Source organism: Hydra vulgaris, chromosome 02 (assembly GCF_038396675.1).
Source record: "Hydra vulgaris chromosome 02, alternate assembly HydraT2T_AEP".
Lineage (NCBI taxonomy): Eukaryota > Metazoa > Cnidaria > Hydrozoa > Anthoathecata > Hydridae > Hydra > Hydra vulgaris.
In genome coordinates, this window is record NC_088921.1 from 23,509,767 (window position 1) to 23,522,371 (window position 12,605).

Genomic DNA, 12,605 nt, shown 5'->3' on the forward strand with positions numbered 1-12,605 from the left:
CAAGATCTACACAACTTTAACAAATTCTTTTTTGGATAACTGTTCTTGCAAGGCTGTTCTGTGATATGAGTGGAACAGATTTTGACATGATTTTTTTAATAGGCTAAAGAGTGGGACCAAAATTGGGCTAAAAAATTACCCGAATTTTGTGACTTCGTTGACCTATTCCAGGACTGGAATAAATTTTATAAAAAATCTGTCGCACTTAAATCACAGAAGGCAATAAAATGTATTCATGCTAAAAATTTTATCTTTACACCACTTGTGGTTTTTTAGATATGTTGGCCGGCGTCTTTAAAAACCTCTATCTGAGAAAAACAGCTTTAAAAATGCTTACACAAAAAATTTCTAAATAATATACATATATATGCAAATCTTAATAAAATAAATGAGATAAATCTCAGAATGCACCAGTTTGATATGGGTTTCCCTTTTTTTCAAGAGTTTTATTATATCTATTCTTCTTTTTTGCTCGAATTTTTTACATCTTTTTACATTTTTTTACGCGGTTTAATTTTTTATATCTGGCTAAGTATAATCGTATTTTATTTATTTGCCTACATCCTTCTAACAAGTACATTCCAAGTCTCAAATCTATTTTTTCTAAAATTAACACACTAGCTTGTTTACCAATGTTAAAATGGGCAACTGCATCAAAAGCACCAAATTGAAGATGTGTAAGCGAAACATAATGACCTTTTGGAATACGCTCCCATATTGTCATGTTAAATGATTCATTGTTATTTTGGGTAGGGCCATGAAGACATTTTTTTAAAAGAATGTCATTACTTAACTCATAATAAATTGGTTTAAGTTTCCAAGCAATCGATATAGGTAAACTAGGGTCATGCCTATATGTTGAGGTATGATTTGCTTTGTCGCGATTGTACCGACACCAACTATCTGCACCTTCAGGACAGTGAGGAAAATGTAAATTTTCATTTTTTGATGAGGCAACATGATAAAGCATAGCTCTTATAGCAGATTTCTTACCATTTAAATCATTTTTGTTTTGGCAAATTGCTATGCCGTAATAATTTTGGAGACAATCAATAGTTGCATCAGTAAATTTTCCGCGACCACCAAGACCTTTTTTCTTTTTTTTAATATTACGTAAGCGCGTTCCAACTCTTTTTTGAACATGTCCAACACATTCAAGTTTGTTTACTTGTGCACCTTCATAAACATTTTTAACAGCATCATAACCTTTGCTATCTCCATCACCATAAGATTCAGTAATCGCAGACTATGTTTTGCAATAGACCTATTCCATATTCTGCGGGCTCCCTCTGGCTCCATACCACCAGATAGTCCTTGATAATTATAAGTACATTTGTGTTTATTGTGGCATTTTTCATAAGCAAATGGGTTTTCTTTCTTTAAGTGTTCTTTAAGAAATCTAAAACTTCCTTTCATTAAAATAACATAAACAACTTCATTATTTGAGGAGTAGCCTCGCCGCTGCCAAGCTCCATCACATGATACTCCAACATCAATTGGATTGAGCAAACGGTCAGTAATGGAGTTTAAAACAAAATGATCATTTTTCAAATCTTTTAATTCTTGAGCAGCATCCATCATTGTGACTTCAGCTACACATTTTACTGCATTAGTTAATTTTAAAACAATTTTATTATAATTGTTAATAGTCGTTGGTTTAGGCATATCCATCAATGTAACAAATCTGGACCGCATGATTTCATGGCATATACAGCCCTAATATTTATATCAAAACTTTTTTGTTTGTTGAATGTCGATGAGTAAAATTCTTTTGAGTAACTACAAATAAAACAGTTAATATAGAGACAAGAAGCTAGACCTTTTCTCTTATTTTCGTTTTCTGAAAGAAATAGCTCTAATGACATGCATTCTGGACATCTAAGGGTAGAAACTACAAAGTTAAGTATTTCTAAACCAATGAAACGGTATCCTGTAATTAAGCTACTCGATATTGTGGGTCTTGATGATGAAATGTTTTTAATTTTTTTAGCAGAAGCACTAATTTGATCAGAACCAATTATATTAAAATCAACAGTTCTCATCATATTTACATTTATATCTTCAACACTTTTAGTAATATTTACATTCATATCTACTCAATTTGATTCTATGTTTACATTACTATTATTTACATCCATATCCACACTATTTACAACTAATTTCTTCGTTCCATATAACATTTGTTTCCTTTTATTTCCTTTAGTTCTTTGTTTAACTCTACAAGCTTTAACCATTTTAAAAGATTAAAAATGGACATTCCAGTGATTGCTTTTATTCTAAAGTGGTTTTAAACAATAAAAAATAAACTTCCATTTTTAAGTATGTTTTCCAAACAGAAAAATAAGATTTTTATTGGATTTTTTAGTTATAATAAAAAAAAGTGCCGTTGCTATGGCGGTTGTTATGGAAGTTAAAATTTTTAGGGTTCAATAAATTTTAGTTTAATAAAGCTCTATAACAAATTTTTTAAAATGGTTTTGAGATTGTGAATCTCTGATAAATTTTGCACAAAATAAGAAAATAATATTTTTTTCCAAAATTTTCATATTTCAAAATTTTCATATTTTACCTTAAATAATTAAGCTCTATAAAATAACTATTTCTTTTTTATGATTTATTTTGCGTAAGTTTGTTTTAGGGTTTTTCGTAGGTATTGTTTGTTTATACTTTTGTATAATCGATGTTAAGTTTTGATATGGGCAATTTGAGGAATAATTGCTAATTGGTTTTATTTTTATGCTATTGTGTTTGTATGCGAGTACTTATTTATATAAATATATTTATAACTATCAAAATTGAACATTGACAACTAAGTAAAACATAAACCTCGCTTTTTGTCTTCATGAATTGCAAGTAAAGTATTGATGTTAAAAGTGACGTCAATATCATTATATAACATTACGATTCAAAATTAATATATTTAACAGTTATAATATTTTCACATTTTACATTTAATTTACATTTTAATTAAACAAGCATATTTGAAACTTTGAAAAAATTTGATATCTCTTGTGTAAACTTTAAAAATAAACATGAAACATGAGTAAGTATAACAACGCGCCAAAAATCATCATCACGCATGCGTTACGTCATATGATCAGTACAAGTTATTTACTGTTGAGAAGAATAAAAGATTTCAAAAAAAGATTTAAACTTTAATTCAATAATAAAAGTCTTCTTTTAAGTGTATTGAAAATACTCGCAAGTGTAAAAATTAATAAAAATTATTATTTATTTACTATACTATCCTATACCGTATCCTACAATATAATTTAATTTAATGCTGTTGCCGTTACTCATTCGTGCTTGTTTGACACGGAACTCACGGCAGCCATTTCACCCGAGTTAATAACGAAAAAGAGCACTTTTTTGAATATAAAAGTGTGAACGAAATGTATGCAAATATCTAACTTTTGTAAACTTTAAATTATGTAATGTTAAAAATTATATCGAGCTTTACAGATTCGCATTTAATTAAAATTTGCATTGCCATTGCCTATTTTGCCATTTTATAATTTCTTTTTCTTTTTAAATAATGTTAAAACTTTTATCGAACAATACACCTTACTGGCCTTAGTGGTAAATTCGCAGCATTTCTGAGCTGAATTGCCGTGGTTTAAATCCTCACGCTTGCACATTATGTATACTTTTAATCTTTTTTAATTTTTTTAAAATACAAACTAAAACATTTTTTAAGTTTTATAGATATTATATACATTTATAAAAACATATATAGATATTATATACATATATAACATATATAAAGACAATAACAAACGAAAGGGAGAGAACTTTTAAAAAAAGCCTAAGTTTCTAAAAACATCAAAACACCGACAGAAAGTTATTGTATATGTCGCGATAGAGATACTTATGTTATTAATGTGCTCAGCTAATTCAAACTTAATAAAGATTAAATTTAGTGAGCCCGTCTGCTACTTCAAAAAGTGCTGATGTGGAGGAAAAATAAAAGAGAAAGTTCCCCGTAACTAGCAAAAACTTTAAAATTTTGTTTTACCAATTAAAAGTATTTATCTATATATTATTGCAGAACTTAATAGTGCTGTTAGTAGTAGTGTCTTTTCGAGCGTGTTTGACACAGGACTCTTGACAACCATTGCAACCAAGGTAATGCGAGATCCCAGTGAAAAATAAATCCGCGTCCCACATGGGTCCCACATGGGTTCCGTGAGGGATTGATGGGATTTACGTGGGACGGATTTCCCCATGTGGTATCCGTATGGAAATTTGTCTCTGAAAACCCATGTGGGAATTATATGGTATTTAGTCACATGGGAAATCCCACGTGGGTTTCTTGTGGGATTTACATGGGAATTTATTAGAAGGCTGGAAACTAAAACAACCTTAAATTTTAAAATCGATATTGAATTGCGGCGAGGCTAGATTTATATTGTTTAAATATATTATATATTATTTTAGAGAATGGCAAGCAAGTATGTAAGTACCACGAATAATGTTTATCTTTCTTTATAGAAATAAGATTAAGATTTGTGCAAATAGATATATTATGATAATATAATAGTACTTTAAATATATTGAGTATATTATCTGCAAATAATTAACTGATGCAAGTTCAAATGTTGTCAAAAACCAAGCATGCATACATGGGACACTACAGTGTCCCACAAAGAAATGCAGGTTTGAAAGTCAAAGAATTCCCAATTTTCTTTATTAAAAAAGAAAAAAGTAGGGGGGTCGGTGGTGGGGGAGATAAGTTTCTGTAACTTTTTTTAGGCTCCAAAACTTTTAACTTTAGATATAATAAGGTCCTTAAGACTTAAGGGAATTACAAACTACATTGAGAAACAAAAACAGGATGTTTACAGAAACTTTTCAACTTTTAATCTGGAGTACCGCAGTGTTATTGGGAATAAAGCCTTTGGGTCCAGTTTTCAAAGTAATATGATCTAAAGTAATGTTTAAATAAAATAATATGCTTTAAAATGCATTTAGTCATAGATATAACTCCTGATAGTTAACTATATGTATAACTAGTTATACACATAATTTGTTATAAAAACTTATTTTTTAAGGTTATGCTTGAACAAATTAATTTAAATTCTAGATTTAGTTAAAGTTCAAATTAAAGTTCTTATTTATTCATTGTTTTTGTTAATTTTATATTTATTTGTTCAAATTTGTTAAGTAGTACTATTTCTTACTACAGTAAGAATATTTATCATTGTTGGTCAAAAACTAAATATTGTAGATAAAATAAAATATCTAGGCATATTATTAGATGAAAATCTTTTGTTCATTCAACAATTTAAGTCCATATCAAACAAATTAAGTCGAGCAAATGGAATGCTTACCAAAATAAGGCATTTTGTGAATTATGAAACCCTTGTGAATATTTGGCATGCTATTTTTAACTCCCACCTACACTATGGTTGTCAGATATGGGGGCAAAGTCCAACCATTTATAAAAAAAATCTTACAAATCTCCAGAATAAATCTTTAAGAATAATTCACTTTCAACCTAACAGTTTTTGTTCTGACATACTGTATAATCTTTCTAAAATTTTAATGCTTGACGAACTTATCTACTTATCAAACTGTGTTCTTGTATGGGACATTGTCCACCATAATACGCCCAGCTGCTTCACTAGCTATTTTAAATTCACAAATGATGTTCATAGTTATAAACTTAGGTCTGTATCTTATTGTAGTCTTTCTATGCCTTTAAAACAAACACACAAGTATGGCATAAAGTCAATCAAGTATCAATCAATTCTATGTTGGAACTCTCTTCCTGTTGAAACTAAAAAAATATTCTCCAAAATATCAAATAGAAATGCCTTTATAAGCCATGTAAAAAAATTTATCTTTAGTAAAAATTATCAATGAACTATCAGTTATGCAATCACCCCCTAGTTATTCTCTATAGCTAAATTTTTAATATAATAAAAGTAACATAGAAATAAATAAAAATAACTCATAAATAAAAATAAGAATAAAAATATAAAACCAAAAATAGAAATAAAAATATAAAACCCAAAAAATAGAAATAAAAATATAAAACTCATAAAATAAAAATAAAATAGAAATAAAAACATAAAACTAAAAATAAAACATAAAAATATATAAATGTTCATTTAGTCACAATCAAGTACCCTCATTTTCATCATCCTGTAAAGTTATATGGCTCTAAAATTTGTGGCACTACTAAACCATATAACATGTAATAAATAAACAAACTATTTTCTACGCAATCGTCCCGCTTAATTCTCTATAACAATTTTTTTTTTTTTTTTTTTTCTTTTTTTTTAATTCATATTCAATTTTTCTATGCTTGAAAAATGCTGGATCACAACAAAACTCCTTTGACTTCTACTTCTTTGACTCTTCTTCCTTTCTTTCCTTCTTTTTACTGTTATATTTTTTGTTATTGATATTGTTATGATGTTTATATTTTTTATTTATTTATTTATTTTTGCATTATCCTTATGATAATCACTATAATATATATAGATAAATATATAGTAAAATATATACCTATATATAGTAAAATATATAGATAGTACTTATTATATTACTGTATTTAATATTATTATTACTATGTATTACTATTATTATTACTATTTATTTTTATTTATTTTTTATTACTTATTATTATTATCATTATTATTATGCTATATTTATACCATCATAGGTCTTTACGCGTCATCAGTTTATAACTGTTTGTAAATGTCCCGCACGATTGTATATATACAGTTATTATTAAAGTGAAAATATATTGATTTGATTTGATTTGTTGAACGTGATTTTATTAGTAACTTAATTTTATTTTCAACATATTTTGACAACACCCTTTACATTTTAAATGATGACAGCTTTACTTTTCTATTGGTGTTAAATTTATTACGTTTCAATTACTCAGATTGAATCTTAACTGAATTATTGTAAGCTTTGTAAGGTTTTGTTGTATTTCAAAAGGTGTTGTAAATAAAGTAAAAATAATATATATATATATATATATATATATATATATATATATATATATATATATATATATATATATATATATATATATATATGTATATATATAACATTAGAACAATAAAATTGATAAAAAATTTCACTTTAAAATGAATACCATTAACATTGTGATGATAATAGCATTAGGAAACTAGTATTTATGTATTATTGTTATACTATAAATAAATAGTTTTTTAATTCATTTTATAAAATAGAGACTGACAACTGATAATTAATGGAAATAAATAGAAATTATAAAAATCATGTAAACTTTATTTATTATTTCTAAATACTATATTAATGTTAGTCTACAAAGTTAAAATCAATTTAAAGCATTGTTATTAGTTCTTTTGCGATACCAACGTCCACTTCTGTCTCTCAAAGTTAAAAAATAGGCGGTCAAAGCTTGCTCAATAGGTAGGTTCTTAGCATAACAATGCTTTTTTCTTACACTTTTCAAAGAGAAATATGGCAAATTGATTACTTTTTTACCTAAATCATAGGGTCATCTATGCAAAATGATGTCAGATGATGACTCGGTTTATTGAGCACTATCACCCTTTATCAAACTCAGTCAATTTTTTGCCATCTCCCATTGAAAATGATGTCAGTTTTTGTTATCACATTATGATGGTATATCTGAATTGTTAATATAATATAAAAAATGCATATATCATCAATTTTTTTCTGGTTCAATTATACATTTATTCTTAACAGTACTTAAAGTAAAAAAACGAGCATAAATTATTCTTTCAGATAAGCAAGTTAATTTCTGAATTTAAATTGTTTTTCCTTTGATCTTCTACAGTTTTAAGCAACAAAAGCAAGAAGTTTTTAGACCACATTGTTGGTGTAAATACCTCTAAAACCTGCTCATAGCTAGTATAAATTGTTTTACTTTTTTTTAAAATAAAATATTTTCCTTTTTTTTAATTCAATTTTTTAATTGACTTTATTTTGGTCTCAACATCCCCTCCCCATTGTCAGTTATTGTTAAACTTTTCGGCTCACACTGCCCCTCTATCTACTGGCATCATTTATGGATGACCCCATAGCCTAAATACTATATATATATGTATATATATATATATATATATATATATATATATATATATATATATATATATATATATATATATATATATATATATATATTATTTTTACTTTATTTACAACACCATTTGATATACAACAAAACCTTACAAAGCTTACAATAATTCAGTTAAAGTTCAATCTGAGTTATTGAAACGTAATAAATTTAATATCAATAGAAAAGTAAAGCTGTCATCATTTAAAATATAAAGGGTGTTGTCAAAATATGTTGAAAATAAAATTAAGTTACTAATAAAATCACGTTCAACAATGGTAAATATTCTTAATGGAGTAAGAAATATTACTAATTAACAAATTTGAACAAATAAATATAAAATTAGCAAAAACAATGAACAAATAAGAAATTTAATTTGAAATTTAACTAAATCTTGAATTTGAATGAATTGGTACTAATTTGTTCAAGCATAACCTTAAAAAATAAGTTTTTATAATAAATTATATGTATAATTAGTTATACATATAGTTAATTATCAGGAGTTATGTATAACTATATGCATTTTAAAGCATATTATTTTATTTAAACATTACTTTAGATCATATTACTTTGAAAACTGGACCCAAAGGCTTTATTCCCAATAACACTGTGGTACTCCAGATTAAAAGTTGAAAAGTTTCTGTAAACATCCTGTTTTTGTTCCTCAATATAGTTCGGAAGTCCCTAAAGTCTTTAGTCCCATGTATGCATGCTTGGTTTTTGACAACTTGCATCAGTTAATTGTTTGCAGATAATATACTCAAGAACTGTATTCAAATATCATATGAACATGTTAGAGAATGTTCGTATGATATTTGAACATCACAAATAATAATAGCTAGTGTTGTGATGTGTTATGTAAATAATACCATAGTAGATTATGATATGAAAATAAGATAGTACATGAAGATAATTATCAAAGAATAAATTTACTTATAGAAATTTAGATGTTTGTCTATTAGTTTCAGAATATCATATTATGTGTGACGAAAAAGTAAAGATACTTTTGCATCCAGTGTCTATTGCACCCAATGTCCACATCATTGTAAAGTAGGTTTTTACATTTTTTTGTTTTTGTTTTTTTGTTTAACTACTTATCCTAATTGATCACTTTTTTTCAGGATTCTCTTCGTGGGTTCAAGCTCATTACCCATAATATGGGTTCAGTTACCCATAATACAAGTTAGAAGATACTAAAAACCTTGTTATTATGCAAGCCGAAGCGATTTAATTAATTCAATCGACAAAAAATGGCGTGTTAATTGCAAAAGAAAAAATAATATTTTTTAAATTCATTTTGGATGTAATTATTAATAGCATTTATTTTAAGATAAATTCATTTTGCAACACTTTTTTTAATTTTATAAAATTTCGTCATAATAGTTTATGGTAAATCCCACATAGGTTATAGGTGGAAAACATCACATGTAAAAGATCAAAAATGCTACACATTTTGAATACCAAATGGGATAAAGTAGCAAATACCAGATTAAGTTAGGCTTCTGAAAGCTTTGATGATTAATTATAAATTACTATTTAAGTAATTTTTAAATTAAAAGAATTTTAAAAATTATCATAGAAGCATTCGGACTTTCATTTGTCTAATATTGACTACTTTTATACCATTTGGATTAAAATATGTGGCGTTTAATATCTATAACATGTAGTATTTTCCACCTATATCCCATGTAGGATTTGCCATATAAAACCCGTGTGGGATTTAACATACGAAACCCACATGGGACAAAATAATAATCCCCATATGGGTTACGTATGGTAAAGACCCACGCGTATCCCATATACGATTTACCATATGGAATCCATGTGGAATTTACCATGTGAAACCCACAAGTGACAAAATAATAATCCCCACATGGGTTACATATGGAAAAATCCACATCTATCCCATGTGCGCTTTTTCACTGGGATAGAGTCGAAGATTTTTTTTATAAGAAAAACGTGAACGAAAGTGTATGCAAGTATCTAACGTATGTAAACTTCAAATCATGCAATATTAAAACATACTAAAACATATATCAAGTTTTACAGTTTTACTTTTACTTAAAAATTGCACTGCGGCAGCATCTCCTTAATTTTGATCTATAGCATTTGTTTCCGTTAAAAAAATATTATATACTTTAAAATTTTCGTAAGTAAGTCGATGTGCCAGCAAGGCCGAGTGGTTTGCACGCAGAGCATCTGAACAAAAAGTTGTGGTTCTAGACCTACCGCAGCGACTTTTTTTTTATATTTTTTTCGATTACCTTAAAATACAAAACACCTCTAAAGTTTTATAGAGATTGTATACAAACATATTTAACGATATTATACACTTTAAAAAAATAAAAGATTTTTAAATAAGCTAAAATTCTAAACAATATCAAAAAACGGGGGGAAATTTGTTGCATATGTGTCATGATTGAGATAATTATGTTATTAATGTGCAAACGCAGTTAATCCTAGTAAGCTGCAGATAGTCTGAAAAAAAATTATGATCTGAAACTTAAAAAAGAAAAATTTAATAAGACAGCCCCTCTACTCCAGAAGGTGCTAGTAAGGAGGCGAAAAAAAAAAAAAAAAAGAATATACCGGAGCTAGAAAAAAAAATTAAATTTTATTTTAGAATTAAAAGTCTTTTTCTGCTATACTTACTTTTTTGCTACAAATGTATATAAACAAATATGTTATATGCAAATATAAAAAAAATATATAAACAAATATGTCATATGCAAATATATATAAACAAATGCAATATATATATATATATATATATATATATATATATATATATATATATATATATATATATATATATATATATATATATATATATATATATATATATATATGTATATATATATATAAACATATATGTTATATGCAAATGTAAAAAATCCACATATATAACGCTTTATTCAGGATCGTATGTATTTATGTTTAATAATGTATTATTGTATTCAAAAAAATTGACAAGATTGAAAAAACACAAAACATATTGTCTCATCCAAGTGGAAAGTTTGAAATTTCAATTTTTGATTTTCCTGTCTCTTGATAATTTCTAGTTGCTAAAATTACGTCATCTTCAAAGACCATTAAAAATGATGGATGCGGCTTTTCGAAAATCGTTGATGATAAAAGTTAAATCTTTTAGATAAGCGTTTAAAAGCTAAGGCTAAGTTTTTAATCATAATTATAAGAATGAACTTTCTTTTTATGACTGTTTTAATGGTCTAGGATCTTCTTAGTTCTGCCATTTGAATAGCATTACGTACAAACGTCTGTAAGTGCAAACGTCTTTAACACATGTTGAGTTTCCACACATTATATGGAACAATCGTGTATAATATATATCTATAAAATGTGAAAACTTTAAAATTTTGTTTTAAATTTTAGAAATACTTTTTGCTATATTATTATGATTTTTGCTATAAATATATAAGCAAGATTGAAAAAGTTTCAAAATCTATTACGCTGTGGGAAGGTCTTATATCCCCCGGAAACAACACTGATGACAGCGCACTAAACCACTGAGCTATCAATGAAAAATGCATTTATGAAAAAATAAACCTACTTATAAATCTCTTTTTTACGCTCTACGCATTTATAAATTAGTCATTAGCATAAGTTGATTTTGCAGGGCGTATATTAAACGATCGTGTATGATATATGAATCATATAAGAAAACTTTAAAACTTTATTTTATCAATTAGAAGTCTTTTTTATTATATAGATTTTTTTACTATAAATATATACGACAAGATAGAAAAAATTTATTATGCTATTGGGAGGACCTGAACCCCCCGAAACGAAACTAATAACAGCGCACTAAATCGCTGAGCTTTCGATGATATGCGTTTAGAAGAAAAACGAATCATTTTATAAATCTCTTATGAACTCTTCGTATGCGGAAAAGGTGAGCATGTTAACTTTTTTTGCTCTTAAAGCCATTTTTAGAATGAACTATTTAACTTAAAATATTGAATTTAATAACGATTATGTATGTATAGAAATGATCGGCGTGGAGTAGATAAGCATAGAAACGATCGGCGTGGAGTAGATAAGTATAGAAACGATCGGCGTGGAGTAGATAAGTATAGAAACGATCGGCGTGGAGTAGATAAGTATAGAAATGATCGGCGTGGAGTAGATAAGTATAGAAACGATCGGCGTGGAGTAGATAAGTATAGAAACGATCGGCGTGGAGTAGATAAGTATAGAAACGATCGGCGTGGAGTAGATAAGTATAGAAACGATCGGCGTGGAGTAGATAAGTATAGAAACGATCGGCGTGGAGTAGATAAGTATAGAAACGATCGGCGTGGAGTAGATAAGTATAGAAACGATCGGCGTGGAGTAGATAAGTATAGAAACGATCGGCGTGGAGTAGATAAGTATAGAAACGATCGGCGTGGAATAGATAAGTATAGAAACGATCGGCGTGGAGTAGATAAGTATAGAAACGATCGGCGTGGAGTAGATAAGTATAGAAACGATCGGCGTGGAGTAGATAAGTATAGAAACG

General features: G+C 27.5%; 1 protein-coding gene and 1 long non-coding RNA gene across 3 annotated transcripts in view; one reads left to right on the forward strand and one right to left on the reverse strand.

Moving 5' to 3' along the window:
- The window catches only part of LOC100202417 (uncharacterized), a 71,267-nt gene extending 68,245 nt beyond the window's left edge, over positions 1–3,022 (reverse strand). Inside the window, exon 1 of one of the 2 annotated variants that reach the window (XM_065790335.1) lies at positions 2,827–3,022. In XM_065790335.1, coding sequence (XP_065646407.1) covers positions 2,827–2,889 — 63 coding nt within the window. In that variant the 5' untranslated portion in view covers positions 2,890–3,022. The remainder of the gene's footprint in view (positions 1–2,826) is intronic. The other variant, XM_065790336.1, reaches the window with a different exon arrangement.
- A 1,335-nt stretch (positions 3,023–4,357) lies between these two features.
- LOC136076821 (uncharacterized) lies at positions 4,358–9,396 on the forward strand. The gene is made up of 3 exons (XR_010636617.1): positions 4,358–4,455; positions 9,046–9,133; positions 9,205–9,396. It is a non-coding gene; the product is annotated as an uncharacterized LOC136076821 (long non-coding RNA).
- Positions 9,397–12,605: the final 3,209 nt, after the last annotated feature.